Source organism: Peromyscus leucopus, chromosome 4 (genome assembly GCF_004664715.2).
Source record: "Peromyscus leucopus breed LL Stock chromosome 4, UCI_PerLeu_2.1, whole genome shotgun sequence".
Classification (NCBI taxonomy): domain Eukaryota; kingdom Metazoa; phylum Chordata; class Mammalia; order Rodentia; family Cricetidae; genus Peromyscus; species Peromyscus leucopus.
The window spans coordinates 147,128,503-147,154,516 of NC_051066.1; the positions used below are offsets into that span (position 1 = coordinate 147,128,503).

Below are 26,014 nucleotides of genomic sequence, written 5' to 3' on the forward strand. Positions count from 1 at the left end.
CCTGTATTTTATTCTCCACATATTCCTGCACAGTCCAGTGCCCAGGAAGCCACATGCCCACCAGGCACCTTCTGCTCTGAATAGGCAGGGCTGCTGTGCTGGGTCCCTCCTCTGGGCATTTGAACAGGCTGTTGTCTCTGGATCATTCTACCTCAGAGCTTCTTTCTTGGCTCTGAGAAATGGCATCTCCCTCAGAAGGTTGTACCCCAGCCTTAGTCTGAATAAGGGGCCCCCTCAGTGTTTCCATTGCTATCTCCATCCCCCAGGGTCTGGTCCCCAGTCCCCCAGAGCCCCCCAGAGCTGATGGAATTCAACAAAGACAATTTAGCTTAGTCAGATCAGCAGGGCCCAGCTGGTGCCAGAAGCACATAGTAGGCTCAGCCTGCTCAGGCTTGGCCACACTAAGCCATCTTTGAAGCCCAGAGGCAGGACAGGGAGGCTCCTGGTTGTCAAGAGCGGCCAGGCTGCCAGGGAAGCTCTGCTCTGAGTCACACCCACCTCTGGGTGGCTGCCAGTCTCCCTGCCAGAAACCGCAGGCTGGGTCTGTGCTGCCCGGAGTTCGGGCCACAGGGCTCAAGACGCTGCGGGTCAGATCTGGAAAGGGGTGTTTGCCGGACAGACGCTTCTGGTCTCCACAGGCCCCTGAGGGTGGGACAGGGGCCCTGGCAAGGCTGCAGCTGCTGTGGCAGTGGCTTGAGCTGGAGGCCTTTCTTGCTGGGCGCTGAGGAGCTGAGAGGCTCCTGCCGGCTTGTCCTCACCTCTTGCACACTGTCAGACGCCTTCTTGGTGGCCTCAGCGGCCTCAGCTTCAGGTAACTGGGCTCATTCTTGGGACTATGAGGAGAAGAATAAGAACTATAAGTGGTGTGTGTGTGTGTGTGTGTGTGTGTGTGTGTGTGTGTGTGGTGTGTGTTTGTGTGTGTATGTCTGTCTGTCTCTTTTTGTCTCTCTCTGTGTCTCTGTCTCTCTCTGTCTCTCTCTCTCTGTCTCTCTCTCTCTCTCTCTCTTTCTCTCTCTCTCTCTCTCTGTATGTACCTAGTAGGAACCTCATAGTCTCTAGAACATAAAGACTCAGGTCTTGCCTCCCAGGGTTGAAGCTGGCTCCACAAGGGACACGGTGACATGAGGGGCACTCCACTGACCCATCTTCTGACCATCTCCTTCCTCTGCCTACTCTCAATGGTAAGGAATCCTGGTCTTTAAAAGTAGAATTCTGGGTGGATGGATATATGGTCACAACTTAGGACCCTTGGTAGACCGTACACTGGATGTAGTCTGGTCTCTGTGCCCAGGCTTGCTTCTCTCCCTAGGCTCAGACCACTGCTTCTTGCAAGTTCTGCTGTGTGACCTCAGGCATGTGTCCTTCCCTTTCTGAGCCTCAGCCTCAGTCAAATGGGTACAAGAATCCTCTGGGGAGATCATTGAGGAGAATTGCTCTGCAGAGGGTAGCACAGGCCCTAGACCAAGGTGAGTGTCCAAAAGAGGACAGTGACCAGGCAGGGACCCTCCAGTCTCCTTCGCAGAAACTAAATCAGATGTAAGTGTGTGTAAGAATAAACCACCAGGACAGGGATGGATGCTGGGGTCTGATTGCAAAGTATAGTGACCCTCTGACCTTGGTCGGAGAGAACAGGAGACATCTCTGTGGGTAAATGTCCCTCAGTGTCACGTGGGACATTTTAAAAAAGATTTATTTATTATGTAGAGTGTTCTGCCTGCATGTGTCCTTGAAGGCCAGAAGAAGGCACCAGATCTCATTATGGATGGTTGTGAGCCACCATCAGGTTGCTGAGAATTGAACTCAGGACCTCTAGAAGAGCAGTCAGTGCTCTTAACCACTAAGCCTTCTCTCCAGCCCCACATGGGACATTTTTTTTTTAAACAAGCTAGTGTGTAGTTCCACCTTGCCTCACATTCACAACAGTCTTATAAAGTGTTTTCCTCTTTCAGTCAACTGAGACTCAGAGAGGGTGAGCAATTGTCCAAAGCCACACCACAAAGAAATAGAACAATAGAAGAGTATCATGACCGAGCCTGGGACAGACACGATGTGTTCTGAGGAGACCCCAGTCTGTGTCTCCATCCCAACCTGGGCAATGCCTTGCACTAAATGTTGAGTTCCCAGTAACAGGGAGTTAGGGCCTAGGGCCAATGGAGTGTGGGCATAAGCTTCTCCCTTCCTGGCCCCAAGAGGTCTCCCTCGAAAGCTCAGGACCAACTGGCTTCTGGTTTTGGAAGGAGATGGGGCAGAGCAAGATGCTGGAGTGGGTGGCTTAGTCTCCCCTTCCCCAGGGAGGGAGAGGGGTTCTGAGAGGCCAAGGAAGAGCTGGGACTGGGGCTGGGACAGGGAACCTGGAAACAGTGAAGCCTTCTTGATCAGGGCTGCCTGCGACCAGAGTCCTAGTTACTTGGTCTAGGGATACCATGGCAAACGAGACAGCTTGAGTATGGGGACATGATGGTTAACAAGGGCAGAGGAGAGGAGGGAGGCCGAGGGGGCCGCCTCTTTTATAGACCAGTCAAGAACACTCGCCCTGCCCTGTCACTGTCCTTGAACAAATGAGTAGACTGAGGCAGAGGCTCAGCTGTTAATGGAGGGGCCCCTGGAGGGTAACGGGTAGGCACAAGAGTTAAGTTGGGACTCTGACTTCCCAGGAACCTGGATTCTGGGTCTATCCCATTGCTTTCCAGCTGTTTACATCTTGATTTTGACCTGTTTTGCCATTATTATTTTGGATTTTATTTTGAAACAAATAGCCTCTGTAGCCCAGGCTGGCCTGGAACTCACTATGTAGCTCAGGCTAAGTTCAAACTCGAGGTAATTCTCCTGCCTCAGTCTCTCAAATGTTAGTTCATCATCTTTAAATCAGACAAGCTGCCTATACCTCACAGGAGAGTGCAGAAACAGACAGCTTGTCCACACAGTACTCAGAGTAACTGGTATCATTAGTCCTGGGGGTCAGGGCCTGGAGAAGCTGGGAGCTACCGAAGGCCTGCAGCAGGCCAGAGGTTCAGTAGAAGGCTTGTTTTCTGCTCAGTCAGTTCTGGTCAGCCAAGGGAGTTAAAAAAGTGCTCTGAAAGTCCCCCTCTTTCCTCCAGGCCAGCTCCGAGTGAGGTACCCCAGAATGTATTATATCCTATATTGAGGGGACACAAAGGATTGGAGAGGTGACAGGGTGTGTTCATTACAAGCTCCCAGAGACTGTCCAGGAACCCTTTGGAACCCTGCAGAGTGCCCTGCCTTGGGTGTGAGCCACTGGTCAAGGACCGACGGCTACTCTATGGCGGCCCCTGCTGGCCACAGTGAGAACTGTGGACCCTGGAGAGCAGGTTTCTAGGACTGTGGGTCCAGGGGTAGACAGGATGGGGGCCTAAGGTAAAGGGATCACTGCCTCTTTGGGCCAATTAGGAGGTCTGGGATCTTTAGCTTTCTTTTCCTTCATATAAGGTCATCTACTCCTGCTAAAGATTGGTCCTCCGCTGGGGGGGCAGGCAGTCAGATACTTCTTGAGTGGTTCCTCTCTCGCGGTCCCCACCCTCTCGGGAACCCATGGCTTCTGGCGTTTCATTTGGGTATTTCTGTCCTGGGTGGGAGGCCCAGTGTGTCACTGGGGCGAAACCTTGGCCCTGCAATGAATGGGTACTGAGCCCCTGGCTCAGATTTTTGCCTGTTACCGGAGAAGTCTCCTCCTCTGGGGCCATGGGCTTGGCACAGCTCCCAGATTTGGCTATGAGCAATCGTTTTTCCCCACTTAGGAGTTAATTTCCCCATATGTGCAGGGTGGGGTGGAGGTATGGGGTGGGCTGGGCCAGAGAGGCTGTGGACCTAGATGAAGCTAGAAGCTTCTAGACAACTTACTAAATAGATTGTAGGTCCTGCCTTCATGACTTCTAGTTTCGTGAGTCCCAGAGGAGGCCTGGGAATCTGCATTTTCCCTTTCCTGGCTAATCTGATGTGCACTCAGGGCTGGGAAACAAGACCCTGTGCCAAGACCAGGGAATTCCACATTCTGTTTGAGGTCTTCAGCCTGAGGGTAAGAACTCACCCAGAACATGTTGGCTTCCCACTTCTCACTCCTCAGGCTCTCACTCTTGCCTTCCTGTGAGTTCATAGGTCAGCCTTTATTGTAATTAGCAAGGATGACCACCAGAGTTAACCACATTCAGGAGGCTGGGGAGTGGCTCACAGGTAAAATACCTGCCGCACACACTTCAGAACCCGAGATCCATCCCTGGCACCCATACATAATAGCCTGGCACAGTGGAACACATCTGTACCACCAGCGCTGAGGGTGTAGAGATGGACAGATCCTCAGGGTTCACTTGGCTAGCCTGTGATCATCAGGCACAGTGAGAGATCCTGTCTCCAAAAAAAAAAAAAAAAAAAAAAAAAGCTGGAGAATGATAGAGGCAGCCACGGGATAGTGATCCTTTCACATTTATACACATTTACCTGCAAACCATGCATACATGTACACACCCTCCTCCAAAAAAAAAAAAAAAAGCAAATCGTATTGCCAACCTCCTCAGGGGTTAGTGACAACATTTCCTGTCCTCTTCCACAAATGAGGAAACCCAGGCTTGGAGAACTCAAGGACTTTTCAGGCAACTCAACCAATAAGGCAGAGCCTAGAACTGAAACTCTGACCTGGGGTCCTTGCTCCAGAGCACAGTGTCATTCTGCCTCTTAGGAGCGCCATGGGATGGTCCCAGTTCAAGGCCAGTTCTGGGTGACACTGAGGACAAAATAAGGATCCCACACTGTCTGACTCGTCAAGAAATGACCAGTTGTAAGAGTCTCCATACCTTCCACGATAGTCAAAGCTGAGTGAGGTCTCTGTCTTTTCAGGTGTGTGCCCAGCTGTGTCCGACATCCTGTACCTGTCCCTGGACACCACCCCAGTGCCCACTGGGGGTGCCCCTGGTGCTGGATGGCTGTGGCTGCTGTCGAGTGTGCGCACGGCGGCTGGGGGAGTCCTGTGACCATCTGCATGTCTGCGACCCCAGCCAGGGCCTGGTTTGTCAGCCTGGGGCGGGCCCCGGTGGCCGTGAGGCCGCGTGCCTCTGTAAGCAGGTTTGCCAGACTAATGGGGGTGGCGTCCAGGCCATGGGGTCCAGAGTCCAAGTGGAGCCCCGCTCTCTGTATCTCTCTGATACAGCTCACTCTAGGAGCGGTCTTCCTTCAGCTCAGCCAAAGCTCCTCTCCAAAGGTTCCTGGGTCCACTCCCTGTTTCTTCCCTCTTGTCCTCTGCTGGGATATCCTTGGTGGTGATTTCCATTCACACCCATCCAAATCACAGCCAGCTTCCACAGCTGGGCAAACAGTTGCCCCAAGACAAACGCACAGACCCGTGCGTGGGGAGCCGCAGGAGCAGAGGCTCCAAAGGGGCGCGGTGTGTGCCTCGAAAAGTGCTGGTCGCTCACTGTTCATGCCCTATAGTCTTGCTGCACAAGGTCTACAAACAGGGCAACTGAGGCTCAGAGATGTTAGCTAGCATGCTCCATGCCCTCAGCCTGCCCATCTCCAGTCAGATTTAAGTAACAGTCCATTCCCTCCATTCCACCGAGAGCCTGGGCTGCAGTGCGAGCCCCAGGGCTGTTTCTCAGTGACAGTGGATGTGTGACATTCCTCACCACCCTCTCAGGCCTGGGTGTCCTCTGACATTTGGAGCAGGGTTCCGGTGACTTATGTACCAGGCCACTGTTGGAGGGAGGCCCTCTGGGGCCTGACAGCTAGCGGCACCCTCTGTACCCAGGAGGCCCCAGAATCAGCTACCAGTGGTGACCTTGCCAAGGTCACCAAAGAGCGTAATTACCTCAGTTGAGAACTTGAGAGGAACAGAGAAGGTTTCGATTTTTACAGTTCATCTGTTTCATCCAAGTGTGTTTCACACTTTGACAAAAATGACCTCATCTGCCCCCTCTCTTGCTCCTGCTCTCTGCTCCAGCCACACAAGCCCTGAACACCCAAATCATGCTCTCAACCTTAGGGCCTTTGCCCTGGCCATTCCTCTGTCCTCATCCTTTCCCTAGATATACACATGGGAAGTTCCCTCACTTCCTTCGCATTCCTACTCACTCTCTATTTCATCCGTGAGGCCCTGGCACCATATTTAAAAAACTGTAATCCCCTCCAGTGCCTTCCTTTCTCCGCCCGATCACCAGCCCGCTGGTTGGCTGTGTTTACTTTCACTGGAGTGCTTTTCACTGGATGATGTTTGCCCGTTTGCCCACATATCCTGGATTACAACCGCTTGGCACACTGCCTAGGCCACAGGAGGTGCTCAGCAAATATTTGTGGCATTACGTGGATGACGCAGAGGTTCTAGCAGGTCTGGCAGTAACAGGAGTCCTTTCTAGAGTAAGTCTTGTGGGAAAATCTTTACAAGTCAGTTCTACTTTATCCTTAACACTGAGGTAGATCTTAAGGTTGCCCCTCTTTTGGAGGCGAGGGAGCTCAGTTCAGAGAGGCTCAGGTCACTTACACAGGCCTCACAGCTTGGGAGTGGCGGAAGGGAAAATCAGTCAATCTGTGACTCGTACCTTTGCAAATGGCTTCCAGAGGAGGGAAAGAACGCCGAAAGTCCCCAGATGGCAAGCCTGTGGCTTGTGCTCAGGGGAGCCTGGGGACCTCAAGTCAAGGCTGCTGTCACGGGTGGGTAGGGGAGGTTGCTGGCAGAGGGGACCCTGAAGAAGGCTTGGAGGGAACAAGGGTTTTGGCAGTTGGACATGGGTACAGCTGGGTAGGGTAATTCTGAGATGGTTCATGGGGTTTGCCATCTCAAGGCACCTCTCATAGTGCATTTACCCTGCTGAGGGATTGACTGTCCAGCCTCACTTGCCCCACACCCAGCCAGCTCCCAGCTGATGGCCTCTGAGGTGCCAGGAACTCTTGCTAAAATTATCGTCCTCCCGTTGACTTTCCTAAACACACCTCTGTTTACCAGGTCATCCTGGCAACTAGGGGCCCAAAGCTGAGGCAGCAGAGGTCAGGTGGTGTGTGTGTGGGGGGGGGGGATGGGTGTGGTGGGATGGACCCAGAAGTAAGGAGAAAGGCACAGCTACCTGTGTGGTTCCTAAGGAACCACTGGTAACATGGTCCAGGTCAGAAGGTCTGGTCTTTGTATCCAGAGGCTGTAGTCTGGAGGCAGTGAGGACAGGGGCTGATACAGTTGTCCTCTCTGGAGAAATAAGGGGATGTGAGGAGGAGCACCCTGGCTCCAGCTCTCTTGGGAGGTGGCGATGGGGCCACTCAGATAATTTAAGTAGCTAATGCAAAGTCCCACGGCCAGCAAGTTAAACCTTGGCGGACAGCGATAACTCCACACAGGAAGAGGACAGAAGGGGATGCTACCGGACACCCCAGGTCCAGGGTGCTTCACGGCTAAATACTAAATATCACTCACTTCACAAGGTCTCCAGCCCAGGCTGGCCTTGAACTTCTGAATCTCTTGCCACCACCTCCCGAGTGCTAGGACTCCAGGAGTGCCAGCAAACATGCCATCACACCGAGTTTATACAATGCTGGAGACTGAACTCGGGGCCTTGAACATGCTGGGCAAGCACTCTACAAACTGAGCCACATCCCTTAAGGCAAGGCTTCATTTTTTCAGATTCGTTACACATATAATCTCATTTGGTCTAGGACACACTGTGAAATAAGTACCAACATATACTGTTTTTTCACATAGAGAAACCGAGGCAAGAAGTGAAGTTACCTGGTCCATGGTTAAGAAAATTTGGAGCTGGGGTCCAAGCCAGGCTCCTGGATGCCTCTCTGTCTTGCTGAGGAGGGAGGCAGGCCAGCGGGGGAGGGGTGTGGTGAGGCCAGGGCTGGGCCAGGGTGCCTGGCTTGTGCTCTGGGGCCAGGACTCACAGCTGGTCTGCTTTCCCCTCCCTGTGCAGTGGAAGAGGATGATGATGGAAGCTGTGAGGTGAACGGCCACAGGTACCTGGATGGGGAGACCTTTCAGCCCAATTGCAGGGTCCTCTGCCGCTGTGACGCCGGCGGCTTCACCTGCCTGCCGCTGTGCAGTGAGGATGTGCGGCTGCCCAGCTGGGACTGTCCACGCCCCAGGAGAGTAGAGGTGCCTGGGAGGTGCTGTCCTGAGTGGGTGTGTGACCAGGGAGTGACGCCGAGGATCCAGCGTGATCACATGGCCCAAGGTGAGTGAGTATAGGGTAGGCCCAGGCCACCAAGGCCTCAGCTGCTGGGGTTCCAGATACACATATGGAACATATAATTATGACACTTAATACGTGTGTACAATCTATAACATTATGAACCCGTGATTGTGTGGATTTAGTAAAACACTGGGTAAAAGCTGAACCGGCAGGACTGGAGTTTGGGACACAGCCCAGGGCCGGGCAGAGGCACAGACACGACAGCTACATCCTTCTACACACGCTTCAACTTTGGGGCTTTGGTGTCCCGTTTCTTTGAAAACATTATTGTTGTCACATGAATCTGACTGGAGAAGGTGACCAGGAAGTAAGGGCTGGTTCTGCGGATGCCGTCACATTCGGAAGGCAGGATACGGGTGGATTGAAGAGATGGACACTGCGCTTTCCAGCCCAGGGCTGACCTTGCTTGCTGTGTGACTCTGTAAAACTTGCTGGAGTTCCCTGCCTCAGTTTCTCCACCTGTAAAGCAGAACTAATAAGAACATCCACCTTTTAGAACCGTGGCGAGGACAAAATGAATTAGATTGAGTGAATGGGTTGTAAAGAGGCTCTGGCTACCATTATCCCTGGCAGGGAATATGACACATCGAGTTAGGCACATAGGAGAAAGTCATCCAGCTCACTGTATATATCCACGCTCTCCCATAATACTTGGAATTGAATCTACAGCCTTGTACACACTAGGCACATGCTCTACCACTGAGCCATGCTGCCAGCCCTCCACTTACATAGTAAAAAGCAGGATAAAAGCCCTACTTCCCATCTGACCTCCATTGTGTGTACATGTACACAGGGCCATGAGCATACTTGCAGTTGGTCCTCTGTATCCGTGGATTCGACCAGCTGCTCATCAAAAATAGTTTTGTAATTGGGTCTGTACTGAGCATGCGCAAACTTTTTTATTCTGGACACTCTTCCTTAGCAAAGATGGTTTCACAACTATTCAATAACATTCCCATTTTAGCTGGCCGTAGTGATCTGGAGGTGACCTGTGTGCCTAGGAGGGTGTGTTTAGGTTCTGGGCAAGCACCTCACAACTTGGTACTCTTGAGCCGTCCTTGATCCGCTCTGACCTGCTCTGACACACCAACACATGACACCTGTGTGTACAAAGCCGGGTCTTCATCAGCAGCACCAGTGACATTTGGGATGAGTCGCTCTTTGTGGTTGGGGGCTGTTGGGTATGCTGTGGGATGTAGAAAGACAACCTGGCCTCTACACTCTAGACGTCAGTAGCAACACCCCGCCCTAAAAACAAACAAACAAACAAACAAACAAACAAAAAACCACCTCCTGTATACATTGACTGTGACAACCGAAAGATCTCTCTAGACTTCGCCAGACATGGTCTTGGGTCTCAGGGCTAGAAGAAAGGACATCAAACATAAGAGGAGAATGGGAGGGGAGAGGCAGGCCATGGGGAGCCTGTCATCTTGGCCCTTCAGCATTCTTACCACCAGGTGGCAGTGGCACACAGTGTGTCCGTAGGACACCATGTGTCAGGGAGTAGGAAGGTACAGAAACATGAAAGCGCCCTTTTCAGTTGTCTCATGACCAGTGTCAGCGGGGTGCTTTACGCATAGACTCCCCAGCCATTGTTTACTCAACCCCAAATGTTAGGAAGTTTAGGAAGAAACTAAGGCTCAGCCGTCTAGCCAGGGTCCCTGTGATGGCTAGCAGGCCAGTGGACTTGCCTGCGGAGCCCCGACCTCTCCCTGTTCACCCTCTTCTTTCTAACCCCCAGGACACCAACTTTCCGGCCTTGTCACTCCCGCATCGGCTGATGTCCCCTGTCCAAATTGGAGCACAGCCTGGGGCCCCTGCTCAACCACCTGTGGGCTGGGTGTAGCCACCCGGGTATCCAACCAGAACCGATTCTGCCAACTGGAGATCCAGCGCCGCCTGTGTCTGCCCAGACCCTGCCTGGCAGGCAGGAGTCGAAGCTCATGGAACAGTGCCTACTAGAGCCAACTGGGGACGGAGATGAAGAGGCTGCCACTCTCAGCAGGTGTCCCTAGGACCAGGCCCTGAACTGATGCTAGGTGTCCCTTTCTTGGCTGCAGTTAACTGTCCTGGTTGGGTTCGCTGTCCAGGGCACTGAGGGATGCCTGCTGTCTCTGAGGTAGGTGGAACATATGACCAGCTCCGTTTCTCTAATTCAGCCTGGGATTCTGGGTCCTCCTGGCTAGTTCCTTATCAAACATGCACATGGGACAGCTTTCTCTCCAAACTTCCCTGTACGAAAAGAACTTTTCAAGCTAAGCTGTGCTGGGCAAGCCTGGCCATCATGCTGGGGACAATGGGGGTGAGGGGGTACCAGGCAACAGATTGCCTGAACTCCCAATTTCCCTCTTGGACTTCTGTGCACTTGTCCCCAAAGTCAAGATTATGGGTGGACTTGTGAGTCTGGCTTCCCTGGTCTGAGAATACCCTGCCCACCTGGGAAGAATTCAATGGCAGAATTCTCTGTGAATATGAAGAGATGAAATCATGCTGTCCCGAGGAGCACCAGCAAGATCCATGGACTTCACTTTGTAAGAACACACATTTCTTAAGCACTTGAAAAGCAGAGGTTCACAGCTCCACACTTCTGGTGTCCTGCGTTATCGTGTCAAAACAAAACAAAAAACCACCTAAATATAAAAGTTACATCCTCTCCCATGGTCCGTTTTGTGTTTATTTTAAAATAAAAGTGGGGGCTGAGGTTGGTTGGTAAAGTGTTTTGCCAGGAAGGCTTGAGAACCTTGGATGAATCCCAGAACCTACATACAAAGGTCAGGTATGGTGGGGCACCCTTATGATACCTATACTGGGGAATCGGAGGCAGGAGGATTCCTAGGGCTCCGAGGCCAGTCAGTACAGCCTGCTTAGTAAATTCCAGGCCAGTGAGAGACCCTGCTTCAAAAAACACAGTGGACAGCTCCTAAGGAACAATGCCTGAGGTCCTACACACACACACACACACACACACACATACTCACACACACATACTCACACACATATACTCACACACACACACATACACACACTCACACACACATATACTCACACACACACATATACTCACACACACACATATACTCACACACACACACACACACACGCACGCACACACGCACGCACACACACATATACTCTCTCTCTCTCTCTCTCTCTCTCTCTCACACACACACACACACACACACACACACCACAAACAACAAATACTTTTTTGTTGTTTGTTTTTGAGACAGGGTTTCTCTGTATAACAGCCTTAGCTGTTCTGGAACTTGCTTTGTAGACCAGGCTGGCCTCAAACTCAGAGATCCCCCTGCCTCTGCCTTCCAAGTGCTGGAATTAAAGGCATATGCCACCACACCCGGCAACAAATACTTTTTAAAATGGTGTTATCATCAATGTCTAGCCAATCGGAGAAGTCTCTGGTCTGTGTGGTGGTACATGCCCTTAGTCTCAGAACTCCAAAGAAGAGGCAGGTAAATGGATCTCTGCGGGTTCGAGGCCAGCCTGGTCTACATATTGGGTTCCAGGCTAGCCAGAGCTACACAGTGAGATCCTGTTCAAAAACCAAGAACTAAACAAAGGACAATAGTCTCTGTGCTGAAAGAGTGATTTTTCCTTATGAAACTTTATCGAGATGTGTGTAATTTGCACAGTTTTATGCACAAGCCACAAACCTGTCTCGTCTTTATGACTGTGCACCCATGTAACCAACACCTCCATCCAGCTATATAATGTTCCCATCACCTCAGGAAAGTCCTGCTCCTCCTGTGCTCCCCTTCTGGTGATTAGATGAGCCCCATCCTGCCTGATTTCCATCTCCACAGGTGTGATTTTGCCTGTCCCTGAGCTTTGTGCCTTCGAAACCAGACGCTCTTCAGTGACTGACTTGTCCTATTTGACAGAATATTTTTAAAAAAGGAGAAACATTCAGTGTGGGTACTGAGTCCGTCTGAGCAGCCAACTAGAGAACGAAGTCCAGCACCACACCTGGAAGTGAGAGCAGCCTCCCACGGGTGGGGCAAGGTGGCCAAGCCCAAAGCTGGCCTGGAGGCAAGAGGAGAAGGAACCTCACGATGTAGGGCTGCCTGTCTCCCAGAGTCACCACCTTTGTGTGGTAGAATGATGGCGGCCTGGGACAGGAGCCCTCCCTGTGTGAAGAGATGAAGACCTTCTGACCTTCTTCCTCGGCCAGCTTTCCTAGCTGAGCTACCTGGGTCCGACTGGCTGAACCCCAGGAAAGTGTCTGCACTCACTTCCTTAGTGCTGGGTTGGAGCGGCAGGGGGGCTGTGTGGCTGACCTGTTGTTCTCTGGAAACTCCTTCTCTGTCAGCAATAACTGAATCGCCCAGCACGGAGCCAGACTGTGGACTGGGGCACCCCATCTTCCTGCATGTTGAGGGAGATCATGAAGACGGGGCTCCCTCAGTGGAAGACAGAGAGAGATCCCAGGCCTGCCAAGATGCCCAGCACCCTCCCTGTCTAACTGGTGCCAGCTCTAGAGAATCTGGCCCTCTAGACCTTGCTCTGGGCTTAGCACCAGGATAGTGCCAGGCAGCAGACAGTACCATCACCTAGTGAGTATTTACTGTGTCCTGGTGCCCCTGTCCATGACTTTTGAAATGTGAGGTACTTGAAGGAATTCCTGCCCTACAGAGGAGAAACTGAAGATGGAGATGTAAGATTAAAGCTACTATCAGGGCTAGGAGACTCAGAACCAGCTGAACCCACGGCCTGTGTGCTCTGTCTCCCCAACCCCACCCATTTTCTCCTCTCTTTCTCTCCTATCCTTACCCTTCTTTTCTCTCCTCTGTTTTTAATCTACCCCTTCTCTCCTTCTCCTTTCCTCCCATTTTGTCTTTTCCCTTCCCTTCCTTTTCTTAACTTCAACTGAACAATATTATCAAGTATCCAGATCACATGTGGTCACTTGTCGACTGTTCAAGAACAACACCACCCCCCCCCCACACACACACCCCCCCACCCCACCCCACCCCCCGGCGCCAGCATCTGGTCTGAACAGGATCTTGCATTTCCTGAGTCCGCTGCTCCCAGCCCACCCTGAGTGCCCACTTCGCTAAAATCTGTGTGTTATTAGCGGTTTCCAACAGGCTTTGGTGGAGGAAACAGTAACATGGTGCTGCCCCCTAGTGATATTTGTAAGCTTGAATAGTGGAGAGGCTGCCAGCTGATCCAAGTCCTGGAACTAGAGGTCACTGCTGCCCCCTGTTGCCCAGATGTAAAAGTGCAGCCTATTTGGGGACCATGTCCCAAGCTTCAGGATGAGGTGGTGATAAAGATAGTTAGTTCTCCCCCAGCCCCTGTTTGGGGGAGGGTATTTTGTTGCTTTTCCATTTGTGCTGAATATATTATTTAATCACCAGGCTCCGAGGCAGGGTACCTTGTCTGTCCACTGGATGACCCACCGTGAGTGCCTTCTCCCATTGGCCACACCACATAGCCAGAAAGACCATTGTAAGCACAACCATGGCTAAGTCATTCTGCTTAAAACCCTCTGGGACCCTGAGATAAACCTCCACTGACTGGACCAGACCCACGACTCTCAGGCCTCTTGTGTCTTGTGTCTAGTCTTGTAGCTAGAGTTTTCCTGCCTTGCCCACAGTCAGGACACATCTCTCTCACCCGCCAGTCCCACAGCCGCTCAGACCCAACCAAGTAAACACAGAGACTTATATTGCTTACAAACTGTATGGCCGTGGCAGGCTCTGTGCTGAGACACCCCATGGGTGTGGCATCCCCTCTTGGCCACATTCTCCCTTCTAGGCCTTTCCTCAGGCTGCTTGCTCTGACCTGGATGGCTCCTGTTATTCCTTGTGACTCAGTCTCATTTTTCTCTGAGGCTGAACTCTTCTGGCTTCCAACTAGATAAAGAAGAAGAGACCCATGTAGTAATTGACAGGGTTCAGCAGCCAGGGAGAGGGAAGAAGCAGGGGTCAGAGGGAAGGTGGAACAGAACATGCAGCCAGGACTCAAGCTGACCTCACAGCCTCTGTTTCTGGGGGGTTATAGGGCAATGAGGTGGCAGATATTATCATTAAGGCCACCCAGAGAGCTGACACAATTTTACCAGGGTCTCGCAGTTGGTATATTGTAGGCCCAGGATCTAAACCTGCTCTCTGGTCCTAGAAACTTGCCCTTGACTTCACTACATAGCTGGAGGGGGCTAGACTTGGAGGAAGAAGCCAGTAGAGTGTTTCTAAGAAGGGCCTACAGGTGAGTCTTGGAGCTTTCTGGGATATAGGTGTTCTCGGTACCTTCTGTTTGACCTCAGCTGTAAAGCAGACTTCATCTGGGAACCTGAAACAATAGGAAGTCCCACTTAGGAGTCTATGTATCATCTAATTTGACTATCACAACTCACATGGTAAGTGTGTCCCTTAGGTGATGCTAGCTGTCTTAATAAACCAGGCAAGCATTCTGACGGGATGACGCCTTTCCTTCACGCGATGTTCCTGGCTGCTTACACGGTGACCCACCATTTCCCAGGGCACAGGGTCCTCTGCCTCTATATTGCAGACAGAGATGGAGACATTGCCCTGTTCCCTAGAGGCCACATCTGGAACCCGCACTCTAACTTGTACTCCACTGGTGATGCTCATCCCATGATCACTTGTGGCTGTAAGGCAGGCTGGCAAATGAATTGTCTTGCTGTGCAGGAGTCTCCCAAAGTCAACACCACACTATGGAGTCTTTGCTAGAATGAGGGTGAGAACAAAATTCCTGTTAGTAATCTGTTTAAACAGCTTCCCCGGCTAACGGGGCTCTCCAGGCTGTTTGAACGGGACACTCCTGCCACACGCCTGCTGAGTGGCCAGCAGGCCATTCTCTGCCACCCTTGTCCCCTCTGGCTTTCTGCCATCAAATTGCATGCTTGCCAAGAGTCTATTGGGTTTGTTTCCAAACTGGTCTGCACCAGCCACACTGGTTTTTGTAAAGAGGCAATTGAATTAGCGATCCCATAAGCTGGTGAAATATGAGCACAAAGGGAAGAGATTTGTTTTTTATGAAAGCTCAATAAAGACTTGTGGTTTAAAAACTACTTTAAATTGGGCATGGAAGAAACAACTCCAAAAGATCTGGAGAGAAACACCCAGGAGGCAGCCGGAGTGACAGCTCAGCGGTTAAGAGCATGCACTGTTCTTAAGAGGTCCCAGGTCCTAGCTCTACATCAAGTGGCTCACAACTGCCTGAACTCGTTCCAGGGGGTCCGATGTCTTTAAAGGCACATGCACATGCTCTCTCTCTCTCTCTCTCTCTCTCTCTCTCTCTCTCTCTCTCTCTCTTTCTCTCTCTCTTTCTCTCTCTCTCACTCACACACACATGTACACATGTGCACACACATACACACAATTAAAATAATAAAAATAGCCGGGTGGTGGTGACACATGCCTTTAATCCCAGCACTTGGGAGGCAGAGCCAGGCAGATCTCTGTGAGTTCAAGGCCAGCCTGGTCTACAGAGCAAGATCCAGGACGGGCATCAAAACTACACAGAGAAACCCTATCTCAAAAAACAAACAACAATAACAACAACAACAATAATAAAAATAATTTTAAAAAGAAAGAACCACCAGTGTAGAGAATTCTGCACTCCTGGTAGTCCATTAGCTGCCTGCCTGTCCTGGGTGTCCTTCACATATGGGGACAATGTGTGAAGCTCATAAACAGGGCTAAACTCAAGGAATAGATTGGACAGAAAACAAATGTTTGTTTTTAATTGAATAAAATCTTCCAGGTGTGCCAGGCAGTGGTGGTACATGCCTTTAATCCCAGCGCTCAGGAAACAGAGGCAGCCTGGTCTACAGAGCAAGTTCTAAGACAGTCAAGGGTACACAGAGAAACCCTGTCTTGAACAAACAAACAAACCCCACAAACAAATAGAAATCTTCTATTTAAAAGGATGTCCTGGGGTAGGGAGTGGATTTCTGTGTTAGATCGCTTGTCTAAAGTGCTCAGGGTCCAGGGTTCTATTCCTAGCATGTCATTTAAGCCACACAAGCTGGTTGTGACAGTGCACACACACCTATAGTCCCAGCTACTTGGGAAGCCAGTTTGCACGCACAGTGAACTCAAAGGCCAGCCTCGTCGGCAATTTAGCAAGGTTCTGTCTCAAAACAAAACAAAGGGCTAGAAATGCACTCATTGGTGGGAGAGCTTGTCCAGTGTGAGTGAGGGTGAGGCTCAGGGTTCAACTTCCAGGACGTCAAACACAAAAACAATCCCTTGCTGCTTTGAGTTGCTGACTAACCTCTAGTCCCAGGTGCGATGGCTGTGTGTGAGGAAGACCAGCTCCCCTCACTCCCCCAGGGTACTCTTGAGCAGGGAGAAATAGGAAAATGTGGATAGAAGGACATATAGAGAGAAACAGAAAACACAGGACAGCTCGGGAGGGCCTGGGTCAAAACCCACCAGCCCCTTCTGTCTCTACTAAAGGGCTTTTAAAGGAATGCTGAGGGGTGGAGCTAGAGACCCCCCACAGCACAAGTGTAGACCATCCTAGACACCTGGTGACCATGCACCTGGTCCAGCCATCCCCTAAGGCAGCCCTGCTGTGTAAAGCAAGCTCAGTGCTCACTAGGAAACCTTTGTGGGCTCCCACATATGTGGGCTTTTACTGGATCATTATCCCCATTTCACAGGTGGGTAAACAGAGGCCCAGGATACCTGAAGATTGGAACCAGCACTCAAATCCAGCCAGTCTGGTTGCCAAATCTGTGCTCTTTGCCAGTGCTGTCCAATGGACTGTTCTGCGGTGAGGCGGGTGCTCTGTTCTCCATCATGTCACGGTCGTGGCCAAACTTGACATGTCCACTGCAAGGAAGGCACTGGATTCTTTCAGAACTTGTTTTATTGGTTCTTTGACAGGTTCATATCTGTAGATAATGGATCACGATTATCTGCTTCCTGCATGCCTACCCCCCTCTAGGACCCTCAATTCTCCCCTTCCCACTTCCCTAGAGACCCCAACACATTCCACTCCCCTCTTTTATCCTTTCCTCTCTTGATCACACTGTGGTGGTTTGCATGAGAATGGGCCCCACAATCTCATCTATCTGAATGCTTAGTCACCAGGGAGGGGCGCTGTTTGAAAGGGTCAGGATTAGGAGGTGTGGCCTTGTTGGAGGAAGTGTGTCACTGTGGGGTGGGCTTCGAGGTTTCAGAAGTCCAGGCCAGGCCCAATGTTGTTTTCTCTTCCGGCCTGTGGACCAGGATGGAGCAGAGAACTCAGCTCCTTCTCCAGCACCAGGCCTGGCACCAGGCTCCCTGCCGGGATGATGGTGGACTAAGCCTCTGAAACTGAAAGCGAGCCCCCAGTTAAATGCTTCCTTTCCTAAGGTTTACTTTGGCCACCGAGTCTTTTCAGAGCAGTAGAACAGGGCTGAGACAGGACTTAGTACCAGGGACCGGGGCATTGATGTGACAGGCTGGAGCAGGCTGCTTGTTGGAGGACGTTGTACTAGAAAAGTGGTTGAACATTTTAAGTGGGCCTTAATGGTCCATCCAAACAGGAGCACGGACAATGGTGCTGCGGGAGATGTGAACTGTGACGATAGCCGGAAGATTTCCTGTGTCCTGCCCGCCCCGAGGTTGGGACAAATCTCTCACCTGCGATTCATAGCCGCTTATAAAATAATCACTCAGAGGCTTATATTAATTACCAACTGTATGGCCTATGGCAGGCCTCTCGCTAGCTAGCTCTTTTAACTTAACCCATTTCTATTCATCTGTAAATTGCCACGTGGCCGTGGCATGACTGGTCTGCTGGCATCTTGCTGCTCTTGGCATGGCAGCTGGCATCTCCCCTCCCCCCACTCTCCTTTCTCCTTTTACTATCTCTCTTGGATTTTCCCACCTGGCTCCATCCTGCCCTGCCATAGGCCAGTGCAGCTTTATTTATTAGCCAATGGGAGGAACACATCCTCACAGCGTACAGAAAGACATCCCACAGCATGTGACAGCCTGGCTCAAGAAGTTCCTGAGGAGAAGAATATTAGCAAGTGGCACAGAGACTCTTCTTGTGACATGTTGGCTGCTTTTTTGCCCTTGTCCTCCCCAGCTTGCTGACTGGACCTTGGGCAGGTAACCATGGCTGCAGTGGGTTCATGAGTGCCATGGCCCTGCCATTTCCAGAAGACAACATTTCACAGCCCTCCTGTCCTTCCTCCAGCTCTTACATTGTTTCTGCTCCCTCCCTCCTCTGTGATGCTGTCTGAGTGTGTGTGTGTGTGTGTGTGTGTGTGTGTGTGTGTGTGTGTGTCTATATAGATGGTCCCAGTCCATGCTGAGCATCAATTGTCAATTTATTCTCTGCACTTTCATCAGTCACGAGTCTCCACATTAACTACTGGCTACAGCAAAGAGAAGCTTCTCTAGCCAAGGCTGAGAACAGCACTAATCTATGGGAATTAGCATAAGTATTTAGAAAGTTGTTTGGCAATGAGTTGGGTACCAAAACAACAGTAGTATGTTCTCCCCTAGAACCTCTCAAGCCATGCCTTAGAGCAGGTTTACAGTACCAGGCATGACTTTCTTCCTGGGGCTCAGGCCTCAAATCCAACCCCAAAGCAGATGGTGACCGACCGCCATGACTCTCACACCACCAAAGTGGGCACATCTTGCCTGGCAAGTCAGCGTGGCGGGATGCAGGGTTGGTTGTCGGCAGAGCTGACACGGACAACTTTTCTCCCCAGAAAGCCTGCGTAGCATCCTCTGTCACTAAACAGACACAGCAGGGAGGAAGGTTTCATGTCAGTTCCAGCTTCATTTCTCTGTGTCCTGCAGCCAAAATGTCCTGTGTCTTCTGCAGTAGGGCCTTAACACCCAGCTCTGGCTGGCCATCAGGAGCAACGCAATAGTCTGTGTTGTTTTGGGGATTTCGGGGGGGCTTTCCTGATCAATAACCTATGCCTGGCACTGATATTTTTCTTCAATAACCCAAGTGGTCTGGTGGAAGTATTGACCACACATGCAGGGTATCTGTGTTCAAACTCGTTCTATATTTTAATTACAATTTGTAATTAGCTTATGAAACAGTAGATTTCATTAAGTCTTTAGTTTTGGTTAACCCAGGCAGGCTCCACTATCCCCTCTCCCCTTACAAACTAAGTTATTTATCTATTTTTCTTTTGAGACAGGGTCTTACTGTGTAACCCTGGCTGGCCTAGACCTCTCTTTGTAGACCAGGCTGAGTTGAACTCACAGAGATCCCCCTGCCTGTGCCTCCCAAGGACTGGGATTAAAGGCATGTACCACCAAGCCTGACCTGAATTTTTGAAACAAAACTTTTTCGATTTATTTATCTTGAGTGTATGGGTATTTTCCATGCATGTATGCATGAGTATGCCTGGTGCCCAAGGAGGTCAGAAGGAGTCATCAGCTCCCCTGGAACTGGAGTTACAGCTGGCTGTGAGCACCATGTGGGTGCTGAGAACTGAACCAGAGTTCTCCACAGAAGCAGTGAAGGAGCACTTGTAACTAGTGAGCCATCTCTCCAGCCCCATGATTTAGAACTGGATTTCTAAGCATGTCATAATTACAACAAATTTGAATGTAAGTGGACACATATGACCAGTGGATAAAGCACAGAGGTACTGCTTCATGGGGCACAACCTTAAACACATGGCTTTCTCTTTCTCTCTCTCTCTCTCTCTCTCTCTCTCTCTCTCTCTCTCTCTCTCTCTCTCTTTCTGTATTAATGTGGGTGCACATGTGTGCAGGTACATATGCATGTACGTACACTCACCTTGTAACTCATCCAAGTTGATTATATCCATGTTGACTGGCCAGCATGCTCCAGGGATCCCTCTGTCCCCACTTCCCCGAAACTGCAATCACAGGCAATGCTGTCTGCCATGCCTGGCTTTTAACATGGATGCTGGGGCTTCAACTCGGATCCTTACATTTGCATGGCAAGCGAACTGCTGACTGAACCGTCTTCCCAGCCCCCAGCCCGTGACTTTCTTGTCCAGCTTTTTCCTATCTTCTTGCCATCTCTAGGTCATGAAGTCTTCCAGATAATCCCTGACCCTGTGACTCAGACACCCTTGATTTCAACAGAGTAGATTTCACTGCAGAAGAGAGGGTGGGGCTCGCCAGCAACTGAGCTCCAACTGCCACGTGGCAGCCAGGGTCACCTGCACCATTGCCTGGTAAACCCCTCCCTACAGGGAAGTGTGGCTGCCACCAGAACAAGCTCACAGCAGGTGGCTTCCTATGCATGCCTCTTGGCCTGGTGACTTTAATCACATGTCCTTGTAAGCCTGAGATTCCTCTTCTCTAGGGTGGAATCAAAGTGCCTAACCCATGCCCTGCTATGACGCATGCCTGGGGATAATAAGAATGCTAAAATCCAGGCGTGATGGCACATGCCTGTATTCTCAGCACTCAGGAGACTGAGGTGAGAGAAGTGTGAGTTTGAGACCAGCCTGTACCACATAGAGATGTGTGTGTGTGTGTGTGTGTGTGTGTGTGTGTGTTGTGGAATATTTAACTAGGCAAAGATGTGTTGTATTTGTCTAGTTAAATTATTTAATTATGTAAAGGTATGTTGCTTTTGTTTACGCTGCATTTGTTTAACTATGTAAAGATGTGTTGCTGTTTCGCCTTGCCTGCCTAAGGCACCTGATTGGAGGGATACACAGGGCTGGTAAGCAGAGAGAGCCAACAGCCATCCATCCAGAAGAAGCAGGAGGAGCAAAAAAGCAGGATGGACAGTATGTAGATGAGGTAAATGAGCCTTGGGGCAGCACACAGATTAATAGAAATAAGTTCATTTAAGTTAAAAAACATAGCTAGAAACAAGCTTAAGCTAAGCTGAGCAATCCTAATTAATAAGTCTCCATGTCATGATTTGGGGGCTAGTGGTCCAAGAAAGCCAACTACATGTTTTTTTTTTTTTTTTTTTTTTTTTTTTTTTCAAGACAGGGTTTCTCTGTGTAGTCTTAGCTGTTCTAGAACTCTCTCTGTAGACCAGCCTGGACTCAAACTCATAGATCTCAACCTGCCTCTGCCTCCTGAGTGCTGGGACAAAAGTCAGGCACCACCACTGCCCACCCCACAAGAAATCTTTAAAAACAAACTAACAGGACAAAAAAAAAAAAAAAAAAAAAAAAAAAAAAAAAAACCCAAGGAAGTTCTCATTACTCAGAATGATCCTCCAACTCAGACCAAAGATACAATAGGAAACAATGTAAGGGAGTGGGCAGAGAATGTATGAGTTACTTAGCTGTTGCTGTGACCAAACACCACGACAGAGGCATCATGTTGAAGGTTTTTGTGAGCGTGTGATTCCAGAGAGAGCTCACATCTTGAACCACAAACAAAAAACATTGTGAACTGGGAACAGCCGTGTCTTTGAATTCTCAAAGCCCATCCCCCACCCCCAGCCCCCAGTGACACACCTCTTCTAACAAGGCCACACCTCCTAAATCTAGCCAAACAGCACCACCAACTGGGGACCAGTATTAAATATCTGAGTCTATGGGGAACATTCTCATTTAAACTACCCCAGAGAGAAACAAATTTTAAAAACTGCTTACTGTGAAAATTCTGAACTGCACATGGAATTAGAATTATTTGAAAAAATCTCAATATTCTTTTGACATATTTTATTTGTTTGTTTTGCTTTTTTTCCCTTCTTTTAAGACAGGGTCTACTGTGTAGTCCTGGCTGTGCTAAACTTACTCTGTAGACAAAGCTGGCCTCAAATATCCAGAGACCCACCTGCCTCTGCTGGGATTAAAAGCATGTACCAGGCCTATGGCAGACTTTTATTATGAACTGTTAGCAGAGCAAAAATGTGTTAGTGAATAATGGAAGTTTAACTGTCTCCATTAACCTTACAGTATCTCTCATGCAGCTGAAAAGAAGTCTCAGTGGCCCTAAGAAAATGGTCACAGACAAGTGTCAAAACTGCAGCCCTGGTTGAGACCACAAGCCAGACAGGGATCATGCTCACACAGTGGTCTCCCAGATAACATCCTTGCCTGCCTGGGAACAGTGGTACCCTCTAGTGTAGACATGAGTATGGTTTTCTCTCTCTCTCTGATTCTCCCAAAATATGTTTGTCTTCCAGTGGCCAGAACATTCTGGGACATCCCCTGCCTGATCCTTCCTCAGCATTCTTTGGTTAGTGAGACACAGCTTTTTATGTCCTGCAGCCCAGATCCCTGAGTGACAGCCAGGCTGCTGACAAGCCACAGCTGTTCTCTAAGGAGCTCCCAATGACGTCCCCTGGGGTGAAAACAGTCAATTCTGTTAAGAGGGACACATAGGGATCTTATCAAGAAAAATGGCTGAGCCTGTTGGCTTTCTGGAAATCACTGAACTTCGTTCTACCTGTAAAAATCAATTTCTTGTGATCCCTCAAGCCCTTCAGAATGAGCAACATGGAAGGGGCTGGGGGGAAACTGGTGTGGTGGAGGGGCGCTGTCATCTGCTGGTGAGACCCTGTATTTAGCACATTTATTGGATCCTCGCAGGAATCCTGTCAGGCAGATATTCCTACCCACCTGCTGAGGCAGAGATGAGGGCAAAATGGGGCTCAGAGAGGTGAAGTCACATGCCTAAGACGGGACCCAAGGTCCCAGATAACTATCTACTCCATCCTGGTCCCTTGTTCACCGCCTGATCTTGTGTGGCCTTAGATGAGTCCCCTCTCTTGTGCTGGGCCTCAGCTTCTTCTCCCCAGTGTGTGAGTGGCAAAGGCTGCCAGCTTTTGAGGAGCCCCCAGGCCTCCCTGAAAGGCCATGGGTATAATGCTAGCACCAGGGGACAAAGGAAAATCACTGGGTGCCCTCAGGTCCCCAAGCATGGGGAGGAGGGGAGCTGTAAGGAGTGCCTTAGGGAGTTCTGTTTTTGGTGTCTGCTCAGCTGATGACTTTCCAAGCTGAGAAACACACATACACAAACTCTAGCCTCCTCCAGCTTAAAATAGCACTGCTGAACCAAAAATGCCAAGCACAGGGCAGAGTCACCTGCCTGGCAGGGCCAGACAGTGCCTCCATGGCCCCAATTATACCCACCCCAGTGGGCACATCTGACGAGTCACCCTCAGCTCTATGTCACGGGATCCTCACAGTGGCGGGACAGCTTCGTCTACCTAGGCTCTTGCAGCCATCTCACAGATGAAGAAAGCATGGTTCCCAGGACCGATGGAAGAGTGACTTGGCCAGCAGTGCCTAGCCTAAGAAGAGTGATGCCCTTGGGATTCAGGCAGCCCCATGTTCGAGTCCTGTCTCAGCCATGACCACGGGGACTTGGTAGATCGGCACCTTCTCTTTCCTGACCTGTAGAGGTGACGCTGTGGCAATGCTTAGCACACACAGGGCTCCAGCACCTCTAGCCAGCCTCTCCTCTGTTTCTGAAAACAGAATTCCTGGCATCTGTAAACAGACAGTTTTGAAAAGGGAGGACACAAGACTACCAGCTCAGGGTACCTGGGAAGCAGCACATCCCAGTATCTGTAACGGTCCTCTGTGGGGAGCGTTGGTATCTCGGTTCTCACATGGGAAGATCGAAGCACAAAAAGGTGGAGATGTTCTATCTTTGGACATGCAAGTAGAAAGTGGAGGAGTAGGAATTTGAACTCAAGTCTTTGTGAACCTCAGCTGTGCTCAGGATCATCCTCGTGAACTCTCTTCCCCCGCTCCCCACGACCAAGCTGCTCCCCAAGCTTGCTTGTCCCCCACAGGCTCTTCTCCAACCCTTCTTGAGTGGAAGGGCCTGGCACCCTGCCCCCACCCCGAGGCTTCTGCCCAGGTTTCTGCCTCTCTGTGCGGAGAAGAATCAGAAAAACAAACTTGCTGATGCCCTTACTAAAAATAAAGTCTCAGCAACTGTGTTAGTTCTTCGCGTCAGCAACCTGCTTCTGGGCCACTTGGCTGACATCCTGACTCTCTGGGGGTGAGGGTGTGCAAATCTTTTTCTATAGGCACTGAGCCCCAACTCCACACTAGAATGGAGGTCTTACAGGCCAGGGTCCACTCACTGTGATAGTAACAGTGGCTAAATGCCCCTAGGGTAATCCTGTTGGTAAGGTGGAGCTCCCCAGCCTTCTCCATTCACCCTATGGCAGCTGTCAATCATCACAAGCATGGAGACTTACCCCCACCTCCCACTCCCCTCCAAATTACCTTCTGGGACTGAGAAGAGAGAGTTCAGCGGTAAAGTGCTTGCTTAACAACCATGAGAACCTGGGATCAATCTCCCAGTCAAACCCATTTTTAAGTCAGGTGTGGTGGCATGTGTTGTAATCCCACCTGAGGAGGTCAGGTCAAGAGGACCTCTGGGGCAGTCCGGCTAGCCAGTTGCCTGAATTGGAGAGGCCTGAATCCTAATGAGAGATCTTGTTCCAAGAAAATAACAAGGTGGATAGCTCCTGAGGAGTGACATTCAAAGTTGATGCCTGGCCTCTACACATGTGCACACACGTGTGCATGCATATTGCCCCCACATGTGTACTTGCACATTCACATCCACCCCCACACCCCAAAAAGAAGAACTTTCTGGTTCTCTCCACATGGGCCCCCCTGGGCTCGAATAAAGGTGCCTGTGTGTCCACATTCCTTTCTCCAGACAAAGCAGGAACCCGTCTTCTTCCCACTTCCAGCTCCTGAATGTCACCTGCTTTACCCTTCCTCCAGGGAGCAGGCTGAGTTCCTAATGCTGCCATCGCTGGGTGTCTCTCCTGCCGCCATCTCCAAGTATAGGGACCCTTGTGGTGATGTGGACTCACCCGGAGGTTTGAGATCATCCCCCTTGTTGAGGTGATCGGCAACCTGTGCCATCAGCATCCTCAGCTTCCCTTTGCCAGGCAGCCAAATGTATTCACAGATCCCAGGGATGAGGCCTGGGCATCCCTGGGGGCCATTCTTATGCCACTGCAGTTCCTTATGAGACAGAAAAGAATTAAAGACAAAACCATTCTAAGCCAGGCAGTGGTGGCCCGCACCTTTAATCCCAGCACTTGGGAGACAGAGACAGGCAATCTCTGTGGGTTCCATGCCAGCCTGGTCTACAAAACGAGTTCCAGGACAGCCAGAGCCATTATATAGAGAAAGTTTGTCTTGAAAATCAAAAACAAACACAACAAACAAGCAAACAAACCCAACATTCTGAGGGTGGTGAAATTGAACCATCCCAAGCTCCGGGAACAATGCAAGTGAGTTGTTCCTAACTTGCACATGAAAGTTCTCATTTGACCTCAAACTGCCACTAGGTGTGCGCTGCACAGCAGGTCTGGGTGCTGGAGACCGGAGGATGATCCTTGCGGGTTGGGGATGCATGTGTGGAAGGTGAGGGTTATACTATAGTGGGAGGAATGGAAGACAGCGGGCGCTCAGAGGCCTCTCGGGGCTCAGAGGAGACCCCCTGGGAAAACACATCCAACTGTGCTGAGAGTGGCAGAGTGGCCAGGGTGTGAGCCAGCTGAGTTGGGGTGATTAAGCACCTCCATACCTGTATGGCATTTCTGCTGCTTCCCAGCCCCGGGCAGGGATAGATGTTGGCTGAGTGGGATGGGGAGAAGGCTGTAATGAGCCAAGCAAGCAAGGGTGAGAGGCTATGGGGAGACAGCCCTGACTAGGCACGATGATAGCAATGCGTGCCATGCTGCAGCAGATACCTGGGAGGGCCAGTTGTCCCCAACAGCTTCAGGTGAGGGTAACTGGTGCTGTACTAGAAGTCTCCATACAGGCCCACAGGTAGGACTCTGAAGAAGGTACCATTTTGGTGCTTGGAGACAGGAGTGTGCTCCTTGAGAAGAGGGGTCAATGAAAGGCTTCCCAAACATGTAGCTGCTCAGGTAATACTCCG

The 26,014-nt window shown here is 50.6% G+C and overlaps 1 protein-coding gene across 1 annotated transcript; it reads left to right on the forward strand.

Annotated features, from left to right (window-relative positions):
- The first annotated feature begins 514 nt into the window (after positions 1 to 514).
- Positions 515 to 10,846, forward strand: Ccn5 (cellular communication network factor 5). The gene is made up of 5 exons (XM_028868432.2): positions 515 to 811; positions 1,089 to 1,181; positions 4,849 to 5,065; positions 7,905 to 8,165; positions 9,928 to 10,846. Exons 2-5 carry the CDS (start codon positions 1,122 to 1,124, stop codon positions 10,146 to 10,148), a joined length of 759 nt encoding a protein of 252 aa, XP_028724265.1. The 5' UTR covers positions 515 to 811; positions 1,089 to 1,121; the 3' UTR covers positions 10,149 to 10,846.
- The last annotated feature ends 15,168 nt before the right edge of the window (positions 10,847 to 26,014 follow it).

Coding starts and splice junctions, on each gene's coding strand:
- Ccn5 (XM_028868432.2), top strand. CDS start 1,122: ATGAGGGGCACTCCACTGACCCATCTTCTGACCATCTCCTTCCTCTGC. Junction 5,066..7,904: donor CCGTGAGGCCGCGTGCCTCT/GTAAGCAGGTTT, acceptor CTCCCTGTGCAG/TGGAAGAGGATGATGATGGA. Junction 8,166..9,927: donor GCGTGATCACATGGCCCAAG/GTGAGTGAGTAT, acceptor TCTAACCCCCAG/GACACCAACTTTCCGGCCTT.